Source organism: Telmatherina bonti (genome assembly GCF_933228915.1).
Source record: "Telmatherina bonti genome assembly, chromosome: 21".
NCBI classification, from domain to species: Eukaryota; Metazoa; Chordata; class Actinopteri; order Atheriniformes; family Telmatherinidae; genus Telmatherina; species Telmatherina bonti.
In genome coordinates this window covers 11,473,459-11,499,036 of record NC_136630.1, presented here as the reverse complement: position 1 = coordinate 11,499,036, position 25,578 = coordinate 11,473,459, and the positions used below count along the sequence as shown (strand labels likewise).

At 38.0% G+C, this 25,578-nt stretch overlaps 3 protein-coding genes across 3 annotated transcripts; 2 read left to right on the top strand and 1 right to left on the bottom strand.

Annotated features, from left to right (window-relative positions):
• Positions 1 to 1,456: 1,456 nt before the first annotated feature.
• On the top strand, positions 1,457 to 3,704 carry gch2 (GTP cyclohydrolase 2; the record flags this gene model as incomplete). Its single annotated transcript, XM_079261194.1, has 6 exons — positions 1,457 to 1,751; positions 2,167 to 2,276; positions 2,478 to 2,533; positions 3,077 to 3,108; positions 3,219 to 3,303; positions 3,575 to 3,704. The coding sequence occupies 6 exons, from the start codon at positions 1,457 to 1,459 to the stop codon at positions 3,702 to 3,704; spliced, it is 708 nt and encodes a 235-aa protein (XP_079117320.1).
• Positions 3,705 to 6,510: 2,806 nt separating this feature from the next.
• Positions 6,511 to 9,618, bottom strand: cript (cysteine-rich PDZ-binding protein). The gene is made up of 5 exons (XM_079260287.1): positions 9,512 to 9,618; positions 9,234 to 9,299; positions 8,232 to 8,286; positions 7,930 to 8,033; positions 6,511 to 6,889 (listed from the first exon to the last, which is right to left on the bottom strand). Exons 1-5 carry the CDS (start codon positions 9,525 to 9,527, stop codon positions 6,825 to 6,827), a joined length of 306 nt encoding a protein of 101 aa, XP_079116413.1. The 5' UTR covers positions 9,528 to 9,618; the 3' UTR covers positions 6,511 to 6,824.
• Positions 9,619 to 10,656: 1,038 nt separating this feature from the next.
• On the top strand, positions 10,657 to 15,421 carry pigf (phosphatidylinositol glycan anchor biosynthesis, class F). Its single transcript, XM_079261350.1, has 5 exons — positions 10,657 to 10,980; positions 12,580 to 12,671; positions 13,016 to 13,132; positions 13,223 to 13,331; positions 15,182 to 15,421. Exons 1-5 carry the CDS (start codon positions 10,753 to 10,755, stop codon positions 15,293 to 15,295), a joined length of 660 nt encoding a protein of 219 aa, XP_079117476.1. The 5' UTR covers positions 10,657 to 10,752; the 3' UTR covers positions 15,296 to 15,421.
• Positions 15,422 to 25,578: the final 10,157 nt, after the last annotated feature.

Here is a 25,578-nt window from a genome sequence, read left to right as displayed (position 1 = left end):
AGGAGTTGGCGGATGCTTTAGTCCAGGTCTGGGAGGAGATCCCCTAGGAGAACATCCGCCGCCTCATCAGGAGCATGCCCAGGTGTTGTAGGGAGGTCATATAGGCACGTGGAGGCCACACACACTACTGAGCCTCATTTTGACTTGTTTAAAGGACATTACATCAAAGTTGGATCAGCCTGTAGTGTGTTTTTCCACTTTCATTTTGAGAAAAACTCCAAATCCAGACCTCCATGGGTTGATACATTTGATTTCATTGATAGTTTTGTGTGATTTTGTTGTCAGCACATTCAACTATGGAAAGAACAAAGTATTCAATCAAAAATATTTCATTAATTCAGATCTACAACATATTACTTTAGTGTTCTTTTTATTTTTTGAGCAGTGTATATATGAATATTTAAAAAAAAGAAAAAAGAGAGAACGGAAGAAAAACAACTCAGTAATGATGAAACAAACATTTATTCAAGGACATAAACACTGGATACTTTTACAAATCAGTCATGTCTAATCAAGAATAACCTAAATATTTTCATTAGTATGCCATACAAGTAAAGAATAATGACACATCAGCTTTTGATGTCCCCAATGAGAGTTATGGTTCCAATTTTGCCCCCTAATAAATTTTTTTTTGACTCTGTCACTGGGTGGGTCCACAGAGAAGAAATGTAAATAACAAAAAAAAAAAACAACAAAAAAACAGCACATGTGAAATATGGCTAAAGTATTGCTTTATCCTTAATCTCTTAGATAAACATTAACCTAAACTGTAAACAGGGCTTATCCCTTAGTCTTATGGTGTATTGGGGAGCTCCTTCTTTTCATTTCATACCAGAAATTTAAACATAAATGATCACAAAAGAATATTTCTTCCTGCAATTCAATAAAAACTTTGTTGTTGTTGTTGTTTTTAGGCATTCACAGCACTACCATTTATTTTCCTTCCGTTGAGTGCCCCAACATTTGCATGTGACTGTGTAACCTCTTAACAACCTGATTTCCACGGATATGGAGTCAAAATGAGCCTGACTTTCTTAAAAATGAGAATACCATGTGTCTCATGAGCTGTTCGTAAAGAGGTGTAACATAATCGGAACAGATTCATAAGAGATGCGCGTAAAGCGTTAAATGTCAAGTGATGTCCACACCCAGAAAATCCGTTTCGCAGTCAATCTCAAGCAAGTGGAGAGGAGTGTGTGCGTTTGTGTGTGTGTGTGCGAGGAGAGGGTCAGTGATGACCCGGTTGGCGAAAGCCTACTCAGTGTTTTGACGTAGGTTACGCGGCACCCTGACGAATGAGAGACTGATGCGCTTTCACGGGCTTTATAAAAGCAGAGCGCACCAGGAACGGAGACAGCCAAGCAGCCCCCCAATCGGGTAACCTTAGCTTCAAGACCTCCCATCTCTTCTTTTCTTCCATCTTTCAATCTCTTCAAGAGTCAACAGGCCCAGCGACATGAACTCCCACTGCAACGGAAAAGTCAGCGACACTGTGGAGGAGTTCCACTGCAACAACGGCTTCGGCGACCTCATCATAGACACCAAGAAAGCAGCCGTCGTGCACCGCAAGCACAAGACATCACGCAAAGAGGCAGAGGACGAGTCCCGCTTACCTGCGCTGGAGGCCGCCTACACCAACATCCTGCGGCAGCTCGGAGAGGACACGGACCGGGAGGGGCTGCTGCGCACGCCGTTGCGCGCCGCCAAGGCCATCCAGTTCCTCACCAAGGGCTACCATGAGACCATAGAAGGTGAGTTAACAGTCATTTTTGGTATGATCATTCAGGACAGGTAGCAGATGGGAATAAAGTTCATTTAGAGGCAGTTATATCATTTTTAATGATCAGAAATTAACTAATTCAAATAAAATATTTTGACCCAAGACCTTATCCTCTAAAAGATCTATTTGCTGTGAACTGAGAAATTTAAAGTTTCCTTGATATTTATTTTCCCAATTTTCTCACTGGAAAAAGTGCAGATTTTCACACCAGTCCATCAAAAAAAACAAAAACAAACAAAAAAACAACAACAAACAAACAAACAAAAAAACCCATTTATATTCCTGGAAAGTTTTGAGCACATTTATTGCTAAATCCAATAAAGTTAACTTAACCATATAAATACAAAAGGAATTAATTAAAGAATATGTTTGGTTGTACCCAACAGACATCTTAAACAATGCCATATTTGATGAAGACCACGATGAGATGGTGATTGTGAAGGACATAGATGTGTTTTCTCTGTGTGAACATCACTTGGTGCCCTTTTTTGGAAAGGTAAGTTTGTATTTGTGTGTCTGTGTTTGTGTTTATCTACCATTCCAGCAAGGTTTAAAGCTGGTCCAGTTTGACAGTAAATATCAATGCAACAAGTTGCTGAAATGCTGCATTTGTGTAAGCTAAATGTATCCTCATGTATCTCATCCTTTCCTCTGTTTATGTGACCTATGCACTCATTGAACTGTCTTCTCTGTCCAGGTTCACATCGGCTATATTCCAAACAAAAAAGTGGTGGGACTAAGCAAGCTGGCAAGGTAACGCAAAATGCATGCACCCTCACAGACTCACCATACTCTACTGTCACTGAGGCTATGCTTGGGGCATTAGTGCCGGGCGACTGGGTTCTTCTGTTATCTTAGTGCATTGACCTGGAGGCTTACAGTCTGAGCCCATAGGCCATTATCTTATTCCTATCAGCAAGCACATTCACAGAAACAAGTCTAAACTTCATGGCTTTAGAGCCATGAGAAAATCCCTTCAGACCTGTGGGAATCACTGGTTATTATCACAGCCTCTTTGTCTGTATCCTTCTCTCCATTTCCTAAAATATCGCGGCACATCAGAACATATAAGCCAGAATAGCTGCAACAGTCATCAGGTCTTTAGATGAGCTTGCATGGCAGATGTAGAGAATTCTGCAGGGTGAATCATTCACAGACGAAGGTTGTACAGTCTATACAGTTTAATGGCCTGGGGTCAGGCACTGATGCCAGTCTGTGTTTATCAAAAGATTAATCATTATTACACCTGATTTGTAATCAGTCCTCTCCTCTTTTTTTGTTTTCTGGTTTCTGCAGGATTGTGGAAATCTTTAGTCGAAGGCTTCAAGGTAGGCAGCCAGTAAAGAAAAACAAAGTCTGACTGTGCAGAAAATTAAAGCTAAATCCAGGGAAATCCACTATGTGACATTAACGTGTTGAATTATTTTCTTTCTTTCAGTTCAAGAGCGTCTAACCAAGCAGATTGCTATGGGAATATCTGAGGCTTTGCAGCCAAAAGGTGTTGCAGTGGTTATAGAAGCAGCGTAAGTACTCACACACACAAACCACTGTGGTTCAGCAAAGTGATCAAAACTTATACAAACAGATTCATTTTATAAGGATAAAACACTCATGCCTGTTGCAGTCTTCTCTGCCACAGCCTTTCTAACATCACACTTTCATAGTTTGTCAAAAGAATTTGATGTGGAAAAATTTGTGGCGTTCCTCTTTAAGTTCATTATCCTCAGTCCAGGGAGTTTCTCAAAAGAACTGAAAAGCAGCAGCTACAAGTCTGACACATGGGTGTGTTTACAGGCACATGTGCATGGTAATGCGTGGTGTCCAGAAGATGAACAGCCGCACGGTGACAAGCACCATGCTGGGAGCTTACTTGGAGGACCCCAAGACCCGGGAGGAGTTCCTGACTCTGACAATGCGTGTCTAACAAGCCTCAAGCCCCATGTGCTCCTGAGCCCTTTGCATGCAGCAGCCTGTGCAGAAAGCTGTGGAGTGACTGTGGGTCTGCATGTGACTATACATTTAAAACACATAGACTAAAATCAGAAGGCATAAAGTTGCTCCAATACCTCCAGGTTTTATCTAACCTCCGTACACTGAAGCCTGAAGGATTTCAGTCCTGTGGCTGAAATCCACTATTTGAAATCACTGTGAACACAACACATACATTTTTGGTGCCTTTTGGTAGATATTTTACAGTCTTACACGGCAATATTGTTGTTATGAAGTATGACATCTAAGTGCAATATTGTAATGTGACAAAACTTAAGATTTTCATTTTCCGTTGTTTTATTTTGTGTGCGTGCGTGTTCTTTTCCTGATGGGACTTCCACTTGTGCTTTCTGTGTGTTATAATTGTATGTAGATCTACTAATTCAACAAACTATGTGTCATTTATAAATGCATTTTTAAAATCTTTATATGACATTTTAAGTTAAAAAAAAAAAAGTAAATTAATAAATATAACCAGTTCAAAGAGTTTAGCTAATGAATGTAGATTATCATTGGCTATGCTATAAGTATTTTGAAGAGCCTAATAAAAGTTACATCAACAAATGTTGATTGTTTTTCTTTGGAATATGTCAGTATTACTCTATGGTTGTATATTGAAGAAGGCACTTGTACTATTATGAATTCTGTCATTTAAAAAAGCATCTCTGGTAGAAAGACTGTTTTCCAGTCAGAATTAAGTGGTCCTGTTTATGTAACAGAGACAGAAGCATATACAGATTACACACATTACTGTTACTGTGTAAAAAGCAGGTATTCTGAGGAATAACATGGAAAATTTATAGGTGATGTTTTCAGATAAGCTTGAAATATTTTGTTGTGACACACATTTCTTTTCCTTGGCATTGCATTAAATACCTAGGCCATTATAAAGAACGACAGGTGTGTGGAATTTAGTATAACTCTAACCCTAACCCTGAACCAGCACAATATGGTCCAAGGTCTGTGGTGGTGCAGCTCGCACATGTGCCTCCACATGAGAGAACAATGACCCAGGCACCACTGGTGACAGGACTAGTGACAGGACTATTCTTAGAATTGTAAACAATGCCCAGGAAATGTATGAAAAGTGACAGTATTTCATTATTTGATGTCCTGTTTTTGTAAAAAATTGCCCATATCTATGGATGCATTCAAGAGATAACATATGCATCAAGAAGAATTGAATATATGTCTGAAAAAATACCATTTTAAAGTAATTTTGATATGCTACCTAAATCCTAGCAGCAAAGAAACAGCCCAGATACTTAAAAAGATATATACTTGGCTTTTGGTTTGTGCAAAATGACCAGACATGCAATTCAAGGCTGCAAAAGTTAAATTCATAATGAAACAACTTTAGGAAAACTTTCAGAGACAACAAATCAGATTCAACAAATCAACCTACTTAGATTTTCCTTTTTATTTTGTAACCTAAAACAAGCATTTTGACATTTAAACTTAACCACGCACATTGGTTTTGATGCACATAATCGTTTGTTATTGCCATTCTCAGCACACAAAGAAATCTTTCTGGTTGTTTGTAATACCACAGTGCTGCACAAATGTTGTCACTGCATATATTATTAGTATTAGAATAGAACTCTCAGCTCATAAGCAACACTTTAAAATAAATTTTTTAGTTTTTCTGAAAAAAAAAGCATAGATAGATAGATAGAATTTTAGTTTCTCTAGAGATGCACTGTGGCGTATGGTACATATGCAGAAGACCCTTAGGTCCTGTTGGGATCCGGCTTGGTCATGTGGATTGAGAATCAACAGCTCTGACTGTAGACTTCTTTCCATCAAACAGGCCCCAAAACAACCTCAGTGCCTTTTACCTAGATTTCAACACATGGACATTACATAACTTTGTTTATGGCGTTTGGTGTGTCTTTCAAATTGACTGATGGCTTCTACTAGACTACTAATGTTAAATCAAAATTTTGTGTGGCTATTTGTGACAAGGTCCATATGTATGTTCATACAATAAAAAATGCAAAAGTTTAGCATAGAACTACGGGGCAGCTAAATACAGGCATGTAGTTTTAGGAATGTCCCTGAAGGCACCAAAAACAGGAGCAAAAAGGTAAGTGTTGTGAAAAGATGAATCCTGTTTTAAAAACCAGCAACTTCTTCAGTTGTTTATAACTGAAGCACATTTCTGATTTAAGAATGCTTACTGGGCTTGATTCAGTTACATTTCTTGCACCCACTCATTTAACAGCTGCTTGGTCCAGTAAATTACCTGTTTAGCCAGAAACTGATGCTACTTTTGTGTTTTGGCACGAGAGTATAAACCAAAATGATAACTTTAATTCCTAATTGACTTTTTAAATTTGGAATTAGGTGTTTACATTGCCATTGTTCACCAGGCTTAAGCAGAAATAACTTTTCCTGAGAATTAAAACTTCCATGTAAACGTGGCCAATAGAGATATGAGAACAAGTGTGTGTACATGTGATCAAAAGCCTGAGGCAGAGCAAGCCCTTTAAATATCAAAGGAGGAAGCCTGTCAGGAGACAGCCTGTGAACTATAACCCCCCCTCTCTGACAGCAGGTTGACTAAGAGAGAGGGGGGGGGTCATAGCTGAAGGTGCAGCAGGCAGTTTCCAAATATGATTATGTCAGAGTAAACCAATTATTACAGCATACAAATTAAATATTTATATGTTTTGCGTAAGAGGCTAAAATCATACTTGTTTATGCCTGCAGGCAGAGCTGGATAATGACCCTGTCAAATCTCCTCACATCAGAAGCTTTAATTCACTCAAACATATGATATATTATACACACAAATCAATCAGTTAAAAACAAAATAATCCAACAAAGTACTGAATTTAAAATGCACTAAATATCTGAAAGCTATGATTTAGAAATGGGTGATAACATGTGGCGTGGTCTGATGACAACACTGTTCGCCTGTGTGCTACCATTGGACTAGTTCCCGCAGTTTTTTTTTTATAATAATCTATAATAAGAGGACAAAACCATCTCCACTTCCCTCTCTTTCACAGTCTGTTTGCCCACTCAGAGCTGTTTTATGATCAGCACAATGTCACACAGATGTCTGTTTGTAGTTCTTGGTGTCCAAAACTTTCTTTCCACACATGGCACAGATCCCTGCAGAGACAATAAAAAAAAAGGCATGAGACAATAAATAAAAACATAAAAAATGCAATCAGGAAGCTGAACATGTTTCTAATTTGCTTGAGTTGTAAAAGCATGCACTATGTTTTGGGAATACTAACTGTGACAACTGATTTTGCAACACTATGCTGTAGAATTTGACTTGATTTTTGTCTGTGCATCTGCCTACTATGGCTAGAAGAACAGTAAACAATGAGAGGCATGACACTACAATTCATATACAAACAATAAAACACATCAGTAAAACTGAAAACTCTATAGTTTAAAGATTAGGAAAAGCTTGTTTCACTAAAATTTTACTGAACCACCTGAAACCATGGTCATCATGCACTGCACTTTAGTGTTCATTTAAATATACTTTTTATTGTATGAGGAAAGAGCAGCTTTAACTGGACTCATTTCCTGCAGCTGAGACAGTTTGTTTCAAGGTTCAGCAAGATATCCCTATTAAAAATATAGAATGAAACCAGCAGTCTTCAAGGAAGAGGGTAATGGAATTGAAATCATGTTTATACTGGTGTCCCAGAGTGCACTACAGTTTGCTGATAAAATATCAGTGCCACATCACATGCAGATGGGAAAGAGTGGAAATAAAGGATCTGAGACCCATGCAGTAAAACCCGAATAGCCAAATTCTCTGTATTCATATGACCTCTGATTCATTGCACTCTTTGATGGCACTTATTTGCTTGGACTGCTATTTTTCTGCTGTTTCTTTAAGAAAACATAAAAGCAAGACTGCACCAACAACAAAAGCAAAGCAGTCTCAGCCTAAGCTGCAACCCTATTTTGAGCACCATTCACTGAAAAGTATGTGTGACTGAGAGTGTAACTTCTGGAAAGAAAGCAACTACTGTAATTTATGAAAAGCTGTAAACATGCAGCCCCCCCCCCCCCCCCCCCCCCCCCGCCCCCCTCCCAAGTAGAAAGGCACATTCTAATCTCCTTGTTGAACATGTAATTCATCAGGATTTCAGTGCAGTGTGCAGATCAGTGTGTGTGAGAGATTATACCTTTCTTGTAAGCACAACCCTGGCAGTAGTGTGAACCAGGCTGATGAACCGAGCTCTTGCAGATCCTGCAGATAGCAAAGCCTGTTTTGCTGTAAGGGTCAAACCTGAGAAGGACAATCATTACACACTTACAACTACAGATGCAGCAGTGTTGTGCAGCAATAAATTCTTCACAGCTCCAGCTGATAAAAATAATAATTTGGTATCATATTCAACAACCAAAAAAGTAGATCAGAATCCACGATTGTATGACTTCCTTTACATGAAAACAGAAGCCAATTTAATTATATGAAGATGCTTACCTGGCCTTCTTAGATGTCAACATCTTGTTCTCATTTAGCTTCCGTCCTCCACTCTCTAAAAAAGGAATCACATTCAAAGTATTATCATTTCATCATTACACATATGGCATAAACCCGAAAAATTTAAGAATGTAATGAGTGATAACAATATGAAACTGGTGTTTCTTTACAAAGAAAGCTAGACTTGCACTTGGCAAACATAATAAAAAATGCAAGACATATTTTAGCTGAATCTGTTCCAATGAGCAGATAATATTGACATTTCCACATATAACTTCATATGAGGAGCAACATTGCAAGTTTAGACTGAAAATGCTGGCTATGATGGAACATTCAACCTGAAATATGAGTGTGAATTTTGTAGCCCAAACAAACAGTGTGTGTACAACACAATTAGTATCCAATTCAATGTGATATCAGGTAACTAATCTTTAGTCTTAGTGTTAAGCAGCTCAGAGGAGGTTGAAATAAGCAATAGTGCATTGTTCAACCCCTTCACACCCTGGGTCATTTCCCTGCGGAAACTGTTCATATGTAGAAAAGTAGTACTGTTGAGCACCTGATTTTAAACATTTGCTTTATGATTGCATGGATGAACAGACATCTTATGATCTTTTATTCCCTTTCCTCTCATAAGGCACCGCACTATTACTCTAAAAAAAAGTATGTATACATGTTCATTTCTCTGCATGCCCTTACCTTATTTGTAAAATAGCTGTATTTCTATTTCTATATTATTATTCAGCACCTTATCACCGAAACAAGTTCCTAGTCTGTGAATTGTTCAAAGACAATGGCAATAAGTCTTTCTGATTCTGATTACCCCTTAGGTGCAAAGACAGCAAATAAAACAGTAGACTCAGCCTCAGGTTTAGATCAAACAACCCTATTTGCACTTAAACACTAGTGGCATAGTTAAATGCGCAACAATTGCTATATATATCTTTTTGACGACAAATGAATCAGTGAAATGAATTCACTGAATCAGTGGCCTTAGCTCACCTGTTGTATTCCTTGCTCCATCCTTCCAGGTGTCGGGAGTAATTACCTTTCCAAGTTTCTTCTCGCCTGTAACGCCATGTAAAACAAAACATTTAGACAGTTAATAATGCACTCAACTAAAATAAAATCTGACTGCTACAGTTATTGGGACAACAAAATAATAATTCGCTTCGTGTTATGTTAGCAAGTCTCAAAGAGTCTCAAGAGTAGTTAATAGCAAGAAAATGTATTATCTAAAAATATATATTTTAGCGTTCATAGACAAGTGTCATACGTACATTTTTCACAAACCATCTTTCAGCTGTGTAAATTATAAAACCAACACGAACAAACGACGTTCGCTAGCTTGCTAGCAGAAGATTGCTCGGAAAATGTAAACTTCCGGTTGTGACTGGAATTTCAAATCCGACATTTCATTGGATCATCGTGCAGTTATTCGTCACTGAAGAGCTCAGTAAAACCTCCTGTGATTGGCTAAAATATATCATTTAGACAAAGTAACTAAAAATTTATACATCTTAATTGTTCGCATTTTTAAGAACAATAAGAAAAAAATCTGTAAACAGGTCAGAAAGTTTTCCTCTACGCGCTACTTATACATTAAAAAGCAGCTAACTGAACCCAAATCGTAAATGTCATAAATAATGCAAATATAACTGCAAGGCAAAGCAACGCAAGTTGATTTGGATTATGCATTTTAAACAAGACTAATAAAGGAGAATTACATTAAACAATAAAATCGTTACAGATGTTGCAAAGAACGATGTAAAAAAACAGTAAAAGGTAGCAACAAATAACAACAAAAAAACGAAATAATTAAAGATTAGAATGATTGAAATCAAGATAAGTTATCGAATCAATAATTCAATTAATGGTTGAAGAGAAAATATTTTTTTTTTAAAAGAAAGAGAAAGAAAACGTTTGAGTAGTATGAAGTATGAAAGTATGAAAGAAAAATGGAATTGACTAAGTGATGATTTCAAATTATGTAATAACATTTTTCAGTTAAAAAATGTACAATATTTTTTTGGGATGCATATAAAAAAAAGGCAATTCACTATTTATTTTGCTGCTTTATATTTTGACATTTGGCTGATGACTTTCAATATGTAAATTGTATATAGCCATAAAACTGTGAAAATTCAAGGCTCTAAATAAGGAGAAGTATTTAAATAAGCCTTGGGCTTCCGTCTGCTCTTTCTCAAACAAGGTATAATGTTACACAAATGACCATCCTTGTTTTGTATTCTAGATGTGTTTGAGATAAATAAAATAAATATACAAATTTAAAAAGTGAAAAGAAAACGTTTCAATTGGGAGATGAAAATGTGTTTGTGCGCTTTTATTTTGAAACTAATACGGAAGTCACTCCATGTTTACGGAAGCGCGCGGGCGGAGCGATTCATCCATGGGACCAGTTCACTGTTCAAAACTGCTGCTACGTACATTCTTAAACTTGTTTTAGAGTTGTTTTGTCCCTCGTGGCATTCTTTCGTTGTGTATAGGTGAAGTTGTCATCATGTGGGACCATGAAATCAGGGCTATGGCGTCCACTCACGCCATAATCGCCGGTTCGGTATTCATGGCCACCGTCCTGCCTACAGTGTTCGTCCCAGGCTTCTCGGTGTACGGCATGCACCTGCTGTGGATCTATTTGGTGTCTGGTGCGGTCATAGCGGTCAGTGTCGCCGTCTTCTGGCTGCTCGGCATCACACCGCCCACCAAGAAGCACACGCTGGGATACAAGGTAGTATATGACAAAATAAATGTGAAAGCATGGTGTGTTTTGGTTGACACCATGCGTTTAGCTGCATCTTGAATTATGCCATTAAATAAAAATAAATGTGGAGAAACAACGTTTGGTCATTTATACGCAATTTTATAAAAGGTGTGTGACCAAATGTCATTGACTTGCTTTGACTTATTAATACTGCTTTAACGTTTAATTATGAATACACACAGGGTAACTTTAAAAAGCGTGCTTAATATCTATTCAAATGAAATATCAAAGGCCTTATTCTGTTCAGTAAATGAAAAGTCTTATTTTGTATTCTATCACATAGTGCCAACTATAATTTCCATATGCTATAGTTTCCATATGTAAAAAGTACTTTATCTAGCCACATAAAGGAATTAATTAGTCACGTCAAGAATAACCCCAATTATACAAAATATAAGTTGAAAATATAAACTATAGCAAATTAAACATTAATTAAATGACTTCAAAAACAGACAATTTGGAAGAGACATAATTTAAAAAAAAAAAAAAAAAAAAGAGTTAATAAATAAAACATAGAAAAAACAACAACATATTGATCAGCAGCAAACACCTATTTCCTATGTAAAGATGTAATGTAGATGTGGCCAACTCCAGTCTTGGAGAGCCACAGTCCTGTAAGTGTTGGGAGGGTCCCTGCTGCAACACACCTGACTCAAATCAGTGGCTAATTAGCTGACCTGAGTTTGACGTCAAGCTCTGTATAAGTCTGCCAATTAGCCACTGATGTGTATCAGGTGTGTTGTAGCAGGGAAACTCCCAACACCTGCATGACTGCGGCTCTGCAGAGTTGGAGTTGACCACCCCTGATGTGGTGATATAACACAGTTCTTACCAGAGAATGAATTCTTTTTCCACCTGTCTTATAATTCCTGCTCATGAATTTAGCTGTGGTGGTTTATCTGGCTGCTTCTGCATTTTGGAGTATTAAATTCCCCACAATGTAATACAGAGTTCTAGTTTTTCATCCAGTAGGTAGACCACATTTATCAGCTAAAAGCCTCCTTCAAAAAAAGGGATAAAACCAGGGACCAGTCATATTGCTCTCCTGTAAAATCTATGAGTTGCTTGAAAAAGTTCATTATGGTGACACCATGTGCTTGTCTAAAGTAATTTATTGGATCTTAAAGATTCTCTACCACAAGCAGAAAAAAAGAAGAAAAATATCTAGAAAATAAAGTATGAAAGAAAAATGATTGAGCTTCATGTTGACAACTGTTGCATCCTAAAGGATTTTAACTGCCACATTTTAATCAAGTATTTTTTTGTGACTAAGATCACTTTAAGTGCATTATATACGCTTCTGTTCTTTATTTCAGGGTTTCCTATTTAAGGAAACCCCTTTGTAATTGGAATGCAGAGAATGTGTTGTCAGTATTAGACCTTTGACTTTCCATCACCTTTCATCCAACCAGTTATTTATTCAGAAATTTAACTTTTTGAACCCAAACAATCACTCATTTTTGGGTCTCTTAAGACCTGATTTTTTTTTCTCAACTGTTTTGCTCTTATTTATTTATATATTCTTTATCATAATAATTTTTGTTTTTGCTATCTTTTTTTTTCCAGCTGTCGAGGCTGTTCCGCTCATGTCTGTATTTCTTCCTGTCCTGCCTGTTCTTCCATACAGTAGTTGTTCTCTATGGAGCTCCGCTGATTGAGTGAGTAACTATTGTTAATCACAATACCAAAGCTGTCTGTGTTTGACAAAAACAGAAAAGATGGCATAAGAAGAGGATTTGTTGCAGTTTTATGTATTTATTTACTTTGGTTGCAAAGATCCAGTCGTCACAGTGACAGCCACAGTCTCAGAAAAGCTCCACACCTATTGATTGAATGAAAAACTGATATATGTAGGTTTTAAAAAAAATCACATTTTGCTAATTAAATCTTTTTTCTTTACTTTATTGAAGAACTTTTCATAGTGTATATTTGAAGAAGTGCTTTTCATCCAGTATGAGCAGTTCTGTGTGTGACATCTCACTGACACTGTTATGTTTTTCAGATCTGCCTTGGAGACATTTTCACTTGCTGTGTTGCTGACATCACTGACCACTCTGAGGTGTCTCTGCGTTCTTGGCCCCAATGTCCAGGCCTGGATACGAGTGTTCAGTCGACATGGGTAGGTCTGAATGTGGTGTGGTTTTTTGTTCCAGCTGTCTGTCCCACTATTACATTTCCACATATTCTTCTTCTCTGTCTTGCTCCACAGAGCTATGTCTGTGTGGGATACCTGTCTCCAGATTACAGTGGCTTGTCCACTAGTAGGAGCCTGGGTGGGCGCATTCCCAATTCCCCTGGACTGGGACAGGCCTTGGCAGGTCAGAAGCAGAGACAGAAACATTCTCATTTATATGAATTGTGTACAGTGATACGGTTGCACCCATGCTGGGCTTCTTCTAAAAACAATTTGTGGTTAGGCGCACTAAACCTCTCAGCATTTTTCAATGACCCTTCTTTGGATCAAGTACATGGGCTTTTAGCAAATTCCTCCTTTAAGCTTTATTAACATAACCAACCCTTTATAAATCGTGGATTATACAACAAAAAAATGCATGTTTCGCTCCATTTTGGCTCTGGTAAAATGTGAACATATACGATGTGGAAATCCCAAACGATCAAACATGATGAGAAGTGCAGGGACTTTTATCGACGCAAGGTCAGGTGTTTAAATTTGCAGCTAGATTTTTCATAGCCTTAAGAAAGTAAAATATAAATGTTGCTCATCTATTATTGCTTTTACAGGGACAGACTTTAACTTTTCAAGTGTCTTTGGTCATTTTGACACTTTTTTTTTGTAACAGATGTTAAAAGTAAATTTTTTTTTGACAAGCTGTGAAATTTTAGAAATTTACTGTTCAAATAGTAAAAACATGGGCCGCAAAATTGACTTATTTTTCTCTATGTCAACATGTAGTTAAGATCAGTGAATATTAAGGCCACAGATGGCCTTACTGGTGAGGTCATCAAAAAAGAAAATAAAACATTTAGCCAATTTATTTAAAAAAAAAAAAAAAAAAAAAAAAAAAAAGAGAACAAGAAAAAGCGAAAGAAAGAAATACAGGTGTTTTTTCAACCTAAGTGTTAATATTAATAAACAAGCAGAATCCAACATTCAGTATCATAACATGAATCACATTGTTTTCTTGTCTAATCTGATCTGCTTTTGGTAAAACATTAGACATAAATCAGAGCCAAACTGGTTATGTTTTTTGTTACCAGGGCCAAATTAAAGTTTAGAAAACAAAAGTAATCATCTGGAATTATCAGCGAATATAATTTCTGAACTGCGTGTTTGAGTTGAGTTTAAACCAGAATATGGTGGATCAAAGCTGCTGAACAAATGATACAATATTATGACACCATTTTAAATTTGCCTATATATTTTCAGGATTATGTCTTACATAAATGTATCTTTTAAAAAAAGATGGTTATACGCTTTGACTAACCAATAGCAGCATGATACCTCTGTTTTTTTTTTACTTACGTAAGAAGAAGTGAATGAATCAGAGACTATATGAGGTGTGTGTCTTTAAACTGCTGCTATATACTCTGGTATGTGAAGGCTTTATAAATATGCATAGACTGTGACTGTGTAAAGCACTTGGTGTTGCTTTTTGCATGAAAAGTGCTTTATTAATAAAATGTTCTTTTTTTTCCTAACTATTCTGTAAGATTGGAAGTGTGTTTATATAAAACTAGTGCTGGATGGTTAAATAGTTTTTCAACGTGAGGTTTTCAAGTAAATGTGATGGTTCCAGAGTTTTTAGATGAAATAAAAGAAAACCGGGCTGCATGAAAGCCTTTTGGCAGACAGTTTAATGAGCATGATTCATGAATCGTGAAGAAAGGGGGGGGGGGGGGGGGGGGGGGGGGGGGGGGGGGGGGGCAGCAGTGTAGATTTATACAAAGCTTTAATCTGCTTTTAGTCTATTTTTTAAAATAATTTAAGAGTTTTGGTGTTTAAAAACAAAACTAAAGGAGGCTGAATTGTTATTCCAGAGGCAATGGTCTAAGAAGTGACTCAGGACAAATGCAAATGTATTTTTCCACCAGTAGTCCCCTTTTAAATCAGCTAAATATCAGAGTAGGGACACACTCACAGTTATACCTCAGTTCTTCTGTTGGCGCTTTATGAAGTATTGCTTCACATTTGTTGTTGATCGTATAGGTTTGGCCTGTTTCCTGCAGTCTGGGCGCCATGATCGGCTACCTGACCGGGCTCGTCGCTGCTCCGGCGTGGATCCACTATCATCGCAAACAGCTCACATACAAGTGCAAGTGATAAAGATGCGGTTTAACGCCTCTTTTTATGTGAATGTATACGCGATGTCTTGAATCAACTTTTTACATATTATTTATTGAGGCTGTTCACACTGTTTGCAGCCTATAGATGATTTTGTAACAACTAAAGACTCTTTTTTTTTTTTTTTTTTTTTTTTTTTTGTATGAGCGAGAGATGAACTGAAGTGTTTGCTGACATGAATAAAACATTACTTCATTAACAGTGTGCACTGTGGATTGATTTGATTTAGAAGTTAATGGCAAAACATCCCGACTGAAAGAATCAATCTAGAAAAGCTCAGAACTGTAGGTGGTGCTGTTGGATCACCAGCTGTGTGGGTTTCATGTGAGTAGAAACCAAGATGACAAGCAGCACCTCATTTCTAATGAAATATAAAGTAATCAGTAGCATGGTTGGATGATCATTTATTAAAAAACTTCTAAGACAAAGCAAACTTACCTGGAAACTCACACACACACACACACACACACACACACTATTCACTGATGCAATCCTGCACCTGAAGCTGACTGCTGATGAGTACCGTTCCTTTTTAAACAGCCATTAATCTTAAACAACTCCATTTCAGCACCCCCCCCCCCCCCATCCCGGCCCTCATTCTCATTCCACCTTTTCACATCCTCCGGCAGCCATATTGATTCACTTTCATTTTAGGGACATTCATTTTCCACCTCTCATGCTGCCCACATCTCTTGTTCGCCCTTGCAGCTATCAGCCACTACGAGGCTTAAATTTCCTGCATCACAGACTCAAGTTGTAGAGTCAGTGAGGGATACTCGCTCCAGACAGTTTGGACACTTGTGTGCAGCGGCAGTGATCCCATCAAAGAAAAAAAATGTTAGTCATAGCAGCTGTTTGGAATCCAATCTCTGGTTTTATATGGATTTATGGACAGTCTGTTCATAGCCAAAGGTAAAACTGTCCATTTGCACTGTGCTTAAACGCTTACATAAGACTGTTGCCAGGGAGAGACTGGGAAAACTACCCTGAAGGGGAAAAATGGGAAAATCTTTTAAGAAGCCTACATATGCTTACAACACCAATCAACACCTCCTCTCACGCTTCAACCGCTCTCTCCATCTCACAAAATTCAATCTGACTTCATGCTGTTAACTGCATTAGCCTTGTTCTCCTTTTTTTTTTTTTTTTTTTTTTTTATATTACTCTCTTAGTTTTATTTTCCACCTCAGCTTTGGCACGTCATTGGACCAGTGGTGAGCGGAGGGTGTGATAAAGCCAATTTCACCCTGATCTGAGCCAAATCTCAACCTGATTTCACCTCCAGCAGCACTGCAGTCATGAATGTGCATTTTGAAGAAAACTTCGTAGGAGTCACAGAGATTTTTCTCTTTTTTTTTTTTTTTTTTTTTAGATCTTTCACTTGCTTTTGTGCATATAATCAATATCCTTTGTGGACAGAAAACTAGTGTGCATTGCTTTGTTCGTACACTCAAATTCCACTTGTGCTTGTTTCATCTTCCTGATAAACACAAGGCTGCTCACACACAAAAGCCACTGCTTCACAAATTGCTCTCCTCATTCAGTCTTGGAGAACTTTATTTATTCATTATTTGTTCTCAGGCGACGCTATTGTGGCAGGGTATTGTGAGAAGAGGTGATTTGTCACTCCTTTCCCGTCCTCTTTCCTCAGCCTTTTCTTCAGGGTTGTCGTCAGGCATCTGTTAGCTCTTTGCAGATATTTTGTGGAGGAGAGAGAAAGAGAATTGTGAACTGCATCTTCTGTTGTGGTGGATGGTGTCCAAATTAAACTATCCTGAAGCATTTGTTTAAAGGGGACGATTTGCTAATGTGCCTGAGAAGAGAAAGAAACAAATCTATATGCAGGTCTTTTACATCCCCCTCCAGATCACAACCAGCATGTTAAATGCAAAGTTCCATCTTGAATGAAACATTTGCAGCTGCAGCAGGCAGTTATCAGCATTTAGATTAAAACTACCTGCCCTGGCGACCATCAGCAGATATACAGAGCTAGCTGTGAGTGTAGCTGGTCTAAGTAATGAAAAAGAAATTTAAGCATGATGAAAAGAAGATTGGACTGATGTTCATCTGGAGACCAGAAACATTACAGCAAATGAATGTTAAAGCTGCTTCTGGTCTAGATGTAAAACAACTTTGCCAGGATAAAAGCGATGTTAATTACAGCAGCTAATACTAGTTTACAATTACAGTGTTGTCTGAAATGATTTGGTTTTCAACCCCATTTCCAAATAAGTTAGGATAACATAATGTGTATAAAAATCAAATCCAATAACTTGCAAATCTTATAAAGTAATTTTGACTCTACACTAAATGTTGTGAATTATTATTTCATGAAAAATTGTTGAGTCCCAGCTCAGCTCCCAGTCAGAGCATATTTCTAAATGTTGTCTTTCTTTGCATGATAAAGCTTTAACCTGCATATCTGGATGAAACAGCACCAATGATTGATGGAAGCATTGCATGTCTTCACGATCCATGGCATGATCATGCCAGCATTTCTTAATGGAATACTGCCTGAAGGCCTGAAGATCATAGGTCTCCCCTGTTAACTTTGAGTTGTGCCCCTTTAGTACAATATTCAATTCAATTCAATTCAACTTTATTTATATAGCGTCAAATCACGGCAATGCCATCTCAAGACGCTTTACAGACAGAGGGGAAAACATAATGAAAGCCAATTCATAATAGCCTATATAAGGAAACCAACAGATTGAGTTGAGTCCAACTCAATCTCCCATCCTGAGCAAGCACACTGGCAACAGTGGGAAGGAAAAAACTCCCTTTTAACAGGAAGGAAACCTCCAGCAGAACCCGGCTCAGGACAGGCAGCCATCTGCCTCTGCTGTGTGAGTGGAAGAGGACAGAAAGACAACAGACAACAGGAACTGCTACTCCCGGCCAGGGAGACCTGCTGAGACAGGAGACATACATGTTAATGATGCAACACTGTTATGGGGGGGGGGGGGGGGGGGGGGGGGGGGGGGGGGGGGGGGGGGGGGGGGTAAAAGAGAGAGATAAAGAGAAAAAGAAAGAAGCTCAGTGTATCAGGAAATGTCCCTCAGCAGTCTAAACCTAAAGCAGCATAACTAAGGGATGCTAACCATCCCTAGCTGTAGGACTTATCAAAAAGATAAGTCTTCAGCCTAGTCTTAAAGGTGGGGAGGGTGTCTGCTTCCCTAACACTAACTGGGAGCTTATTCCATAAGAGAGGGGCCTGATAACCAAAGGCTCTGCCTCCTGCTCGGCTCCTTGAGACTCTAGGAACCACAAGTAAGCCTGCAGTCTGCGAACGAAGTACTCTGCTTGGTATATAAGGAACAATGAGGTCTTTGATATATAGTGGTGCCTGGTTGTGGAGGGCTTTATATGTAAGGAGAAGGATTTTAAATTCTATTCTAGATTCAACAGGCAGCCAATGAAGAGAGGCTAAAACTGGAGAAATATGATCTCTCATGCTAGTTCTGGTCAGGACTCTGGCTGCAGAATTCTGGATCAGCTGAAGGCTTTTCAGGGCATATTTAGGACAGCCCAGTAATAGAGAGTTACAGTAATCTAGTCTCGAAGTAACATAAGCGTGAACCAGTTTTTCTGCATCACTCTGAGACAGAATGTCCCTAATTTTGGCTATATTACGTAAATGAAAGAAGGCTGTTTTAGTAACCTGCTTAATATGTGGGCCAAAGGACAGGTCAGGGTCAAATATTACTCCAAGGTTTCTCACTGTAGCACTGGAAGCTAAAGTAATCCCATCCAGGTTCATTACAAAACCGGAAAATTTAGCTCTGAGTTTTTCAGATCCAATGAGAATTACTTCAGTCTTATCTGAGTTTAAGAGGAGAAAATTTCTAGACATCCAAGTCTTTATGTCTATGAGACTTTGTAGCCTTTGTAGCCTATTGGGCTGATTTGTTTCATCTGGTTTAAAGGATGAACCAGATGAAACAAATCAGCCCAATATAGGTTTCTGAGACATTTAGCATAATTTTGTAATAATAACTTTGCTTAAAGCTCGATTGAATACAATTTGATTCCTCCAGGGTCTCTGGATTTTTTTATATCATGTACTGGCGATGGTGGAAGAGTCAAAATCTTCAGTTTCACATTGAAGAGGATTGTGCTGAAATCAGGACACAGTTTGGAGACGCTCAGTAGTTTTAAGCAAACTGCTGAACCTCTGGCCATTTTCACTTCTAAGAGACTCTGCTCTTCTAAGGTGCTCTTTTTTTTTTATACCCAATCTACCAAAGCAAATTTTTGCCAACTTGTTTCTTTGTTTAATCTTTCCCAGCATTTTTTGCCCATGTCTCAACTTTACTGAAATATGTTGCTGCCATTGATATGATCCTATCTTACATTCAAAAGCTAGATGTTTTAAACATCTGTCTGTATTTTGCACAGGGTCCTAACATTTTTGGATTTGGGTTTATAGTTGGTGATGCCTATGTCGCTTGGACCTAATACTATGCGAACCTAATAAAGCCCTGTGTAGCATATTAGTTTCTGAGACATTTAGCATAATTTTGTAATAATAACTTTGCTTAAAGCTCGATTGAATACAATTTGATACATGTGTTCTGCCCTCTAGTAAATATCAGAAAGTAAAGGGCCAAACAAAGACAGGGCCCAGAAAGGGCCAAATAAGGATCGCATTAAAATAAAGGGAACTTTTCATCTTTATATATTTTTTTTATATGGCAGAGCTTATAAGGCTAAGCTGGGTTGCTCAAGAGTTAATGACACAGTCTCGTGGTTGGTCCACCTCTCTGGTCCAACCTGAAATGCCAACGATGGGTAAAATTGGTCAAATACATTGTAAGTAAGTGTAAATGTTCTTGATCAATAAAAATTAGTTTCAGTTGCTTTTTTTTTTTGTCATGTCAGCCACCTTAGCACAATACAATAATGCTCCTCCACATATGAACAATCAATATGAGATCAGTTGAAATTGGTCTTTATTATTTAAAGACCAAAGTATGCTTTTTACTTACAGCAAAGCTAAGCATGTTAAAACGTGCAGGAAAGGGTAAAATGGACAAATATGAATTTTTATGCATTTATCTCCAATTCCAGTGTATTTCAATGTCAAGTTAATCCAAATTTATCTTCACAGTGTAGTGCTATAAGTAAACAAAACAAAAAAGATTGGAATGTTTTTCCTTTCTGATAATGCAAATTATTCAAATCTATTTTCAAAGAAAATAAAATAAAATAAAATAAAAACTAAATAAAAGACAAAATGCAGGCTTATGAGTATCACCAGTTATAAACGTCACACAAACGGAGCTACAAGTTAGACAGACCTCGTGGACATTATGCAGAAAAAGTGCAACAAATAAAGTGAAACAATATGAGGAGTATTGGAATGAATATTGAATGCAAATCAGAATGTGTCTTCTTCTTCTAAGGCGGTAATAAAACTAGTACAACAACAAAGCAGCCAGTGGCAGGTTCTGTTACATCTGCAGCACTGAAGTCAGACCATTTGAGAGATTTTGGCTCAAGACAACATTGCAGAATAAAATCTCTAAATAAAACCCTTTTTCACTTTGAATTTCTACCTCATACTAATAAAAAAAACAAACAAAAGGATGAAAGCAAAACATCAAACTTATAAATAAAAACAAGAAATATTACTCATGTGAGAGATGCAGCAGAAATCAATAACATTAGTTTGGCCTCATCTCATCCTTCTGCTTATGCATTCATGGAAGAAATGTTTGCTCCATATATTGCAGATTTTTTTTTTTATCCGTTCTATTACACATCTGAATTCATATCAATTTACCTGCAGCATTTTTCTTAGATAGGAAACATTCTTCTACCTATTGCATCCCACCTGGGCAGAAATTCAGACTGCCAACCTAAAATCCCAACAAAGTTACAGATTAATTTCCTGGAATGTTTACATCTTGTGGGCATGTGCAAAATAAACATGAAACCTCATGTATATGTACTTTTTTTTTATGAACACAAAATGTCTTCTCTTTATCAGTATGAATGGCAAGTGGTATTTTGTGTCGGTTTTAAAGGGTTTAATGTGATTCTGAATGTGATAACTCAAATACTGAATCAAATTACTGCTGTCAGTGATGAAAAATGTCAACTTTAAAACTTAGATTTTAGGAAAGACTTGAATGCTTTGTGGGAGAATTCTGTAACCTGCTGATTCCTGTTTGCGAGGCCATATCAGATTAGTATGATAAGGAACCTGTGATTAAGTTAGATATGAAAAAGAAAGAAGAACAAATTACTTTGGTAGTGAGAGAGTATGTAAATTGTTTTTATGATTTTGAATTATTTTAAGGGCTTCATTTTTCTTCAACCAACTATAAAATACAAAGTCCTGTTGTTCCTCAGGCAAGGCCGTGTTATCCAATGGGCATTATGGACACCAGGGACCACACCCATTGGGGGGAGCATGTGGGCCCACGTAGGGCATACACCGGTAGTTTGGACATTTAACAAAATGTATATAAAAGCCAGATAGTTACACCACAGTGTCTAGTGTATTGCTATTGTTACCACTGGCTGAGAGATGTTAGAAATGTTGTTTCAGTGTATAATTCACAATTTTTGCAATGTTATGGTGTGGAACGGGGCCCCTGGAACACTCTGGACCCTGTGCACTTTTAAGCTGGCCCTGTCCAGGGGTTAATTTTTTCACATAATTTTACTGAGAAATCTGAGAAGTAGAAAAAGTAACAAGTGATTAGATTTTGGGGTTGAATCGGATCACTGCCTGGATCCAGGAAATATTTTGAAAGGATTCTTTACAATGGGCAGATAAGGATAATTTTTCCCATTAGAGCTTCTAACTAAGACAATGACACTCATGACACACAGAGGTTTTTCTGAATAGTTTTTGTGGGGATCTGAAGTATCTCAGTGCTTCTAGTTTTTAACAGTAAAATACTGACCTTCTGAAATTTCTACAAAAGTAAAAGACAGAAACAGCTTCCTCGCAGGTGGATTCCTTCCAGCAAAAATAATGAAAAAAAAAAAGAGTCAATTTTCAATTTTCTTCTGATATATCACACCCATCCTCCATTTAACAGCCATCACATCGCACCCATCCTCCCCCTTTTCACATCCCACTTGCTTCCTGTATTTTGTCTCCTTTTACCCCACTTCCCTGCATTCACACTCCCTTCACTTGGTGCTTGATTAACAGGTTGAGCGCTCTGTCATAAACATGTTACAGAGGTCTCATGTCTCTCCTGTGTGCTCACAGAGCAACAACAAAAAGAGCCTTTGTTACAGAAGGATGTTTAGATGGGCTGTAGTGACGTAAGGAGGAAGCAGGAGAGAGCGGGAATGGGTTTCTGAAAGATTCTTCAATTTAAAAAAAATAAAGAAAACACCATGATGAGGTTTAATATCAAAGCAAGTCTTCATATAAGACTTTAAAATAGCATGTGTACACAAAATCCTTCTGTTTTTTGTACAATCATACATTACACGCCACTGACTTTAATGACTGCCTGAGTCTCTTCTTGCACTATCAGCAGATTGATACTTTTAATTCCTTACTGGAAGAAAAAAGAAGGCATAATCTCCCTCAATAAAAGATGCTGATGTTGTGGAACACTGAATATTTCCACTTCAGGTCAGTAATGAATTTATTTGAAATGATTTATCTCCATAAGCCAAGAACCACCGTGACAGGAAAATTGGTCAAATGACAGCAGTTCAGTCACTGTGAAAGAAACACTGGCCACATAAAAGTTAAAACACTGAGTCGTGTCACTATAGCAACACTGTGGGACAGCAGACAGTAGATTAGAAATCATAGCTCAATTGTGGATTGAGTATTGTAAGAGCTTTCCAGCGTTCATTTCCCATCTGCAGTCATGTTTCTTTTAATGTTCAACTTCTTTATATCTGTACGTGCTACGCAGCTTTTCTCCACACTGCCTGTTTGACTCCAGCGGTATCTCCAGTTGCTCCCAGGCCAACTGCAGAATAAAATCTCTACAAGTTTTCCTGAATTATCCCAGGACCTTTGTCCAGATGGATGAAGCTCTTCTTAGTTACTATGCTGCGCTGTGATGGGATGGTGACCTGTTCAGGATACAGCCTGCATCTCGCTCAATGGTTGCTGGGTTAGACTCCAGTTTCCCTTCAACCTTTATCAGAGGTGTCCAGCTCCGGTCCTCGAGGGCCAGAATCCTGCAGGTTTTCTATGTATCCCTGCTCAGACACACCTGATTCAAATTAATTAGTAATAGAGCTTAATCAGTTGTGCACGTCATTGGCTGTTTGATCCATTTAGTGGAAGCTAGATGTGTTGGAACAGGAATACATGGGAAACCTGCAGGACAGCGGCCCTCGAGGACCGACTTTGGACACCCCTGCTTTAACTGGACCAAGCGGTTAAGAAAATGAATAAATGAATGTTACTTTGTTTACTCTCTGTAGTTGAGATGTATTTAGAGCTTGCCTGCTCTTTAATTTACTTCATTTTCAAGAGAGATTTAATCTGAATTAGCACACAAATTAACAAAGCTGGTTACAAACAAACACTGTGTACACAACATTTAAAAAATATATGAATGAAATCACAGGAAAGTACTGAAAAGAGGAGCAGATTTCCAAGAATTCTTGGATAGGGATCAACCTGGCTATTTGATTTACTTTCTGACATTGTGGGAAATAGACTAAAGATTGGCAGATCATCCTACATATAAATATGGACAAATCCACTGCATAGATGTTGTGTTTAAGTAACTCGAAAGGGAATTTTGTCAGAAGATGCTGAAGTTGTAAAATCGGGATATTATTAGAGCAGAGTGACAGTCTGGAAATGCAGCACAGGTCGATGAAGTTTTATTAGACTGCTGTTATTCAGGATTTCTGCTGCAGTGATGCTTATGCTTTCCCCCTTTTATATAAAGATGGAGAAAGATGTAAATATGATGAACTTGAGCTTGTGTAGCACCATCACCCATGTGAGTATGTTTGTGCTGTAGTCAGTCAATTTCCAGCCACATTATCTGCATGTCTGCATCCTGCTTTGAGAGCTTAAATTTCATATATAATTTGTCTCGAGCTAATGTGTTTACATGGATTTTAGGAGTCTGGTTTTGATCTGACAAACAAAATAATTAGTTTTTCCCAAATTCTTTGTAAGAACTGGCCCTTTTGGCCACTATGAGACACAGAGCAGGGTGTGAATTGGGGACCCTTTGACCACCACAGCACCATCTGTAAGTAAGCATTAAAGGTTGCACTAATACCAGTTTCAGGTATCAGCTCAACAACAAAATGAAAAAATAGGGCTGTCAAAATCAACACATTAATACAAAGAGATTAATCTATTGAATTAATGCATTATTATTTAGAAGCTTTTTTGGGGCATGCAGGCGTTTTGTCACAGCAGTAAACCGAACCCACCAAAACCCACTTTATCCTCCTTATTTATGAATATTCTGCCAGTTTCAAAGCCCTATATTTAGAGGATGGCCACAGGATGACGCATTTGGTTTCATCACGCATTTCAATCATCACACCTAATATTCTGGTTCATACTCCTAATCAGTGAACTGTAATATGATTTGTGAATGTTACGTGCATCATCAAACTTGTCATCCCTGTTATCTTCAGGTGTTTCCAAGTAGCTGAAGTGGAGATCTGCCTAGCCTGGGATCTATTGGCTGGTTCAAATTCAGATGCTCCAATCAGCACTAAAGGCACCCTTTAAAAGAGCAGCACCTGGAGGCCATCAAGCTCTTCTTTGTTTTGGCTTGTGTTTGTTAATGGCATGGTGGAACAGGTACGTGGGGAGGCATGAGGACCAGGTAAGTTTGGGCGCCCTTTACATTTTCCACATGTAGAAAACATTGTATAGACACACTAGGGCTAGAGGCTGTTGCCACCCCTTGTAAACGTTTTGGTCAAGCTGGTTATTAGATCAGTTAGATAGGAGTTTATTTGGTTTTCATTTGGTTCACAGATACAGTCTGAGTTAGACCTCGTTTTGTTTTGTTTTCTTTGATTTTGGCACAGCCTAAATGTCCCATCCTCTCCCACAGGTTCCATAATCCTGCCATATCCAAAGCTTGTAAATAAACGTGTCAACCCTTTATACTTGTCCTGTCTCCCTCTGTGGTCATCAGGTTGCGCCCCTCCCAGGGGACGTAACAAGTGGGGGCTCATCCGGGATACCTTTTCCGTGGAGCTGTTGACAACCATGGAGTGGACGGGTCATATTACTGATGAATCGGTCATCTGAATATTTTCAACAATGGTTTTTGTCTTACAGG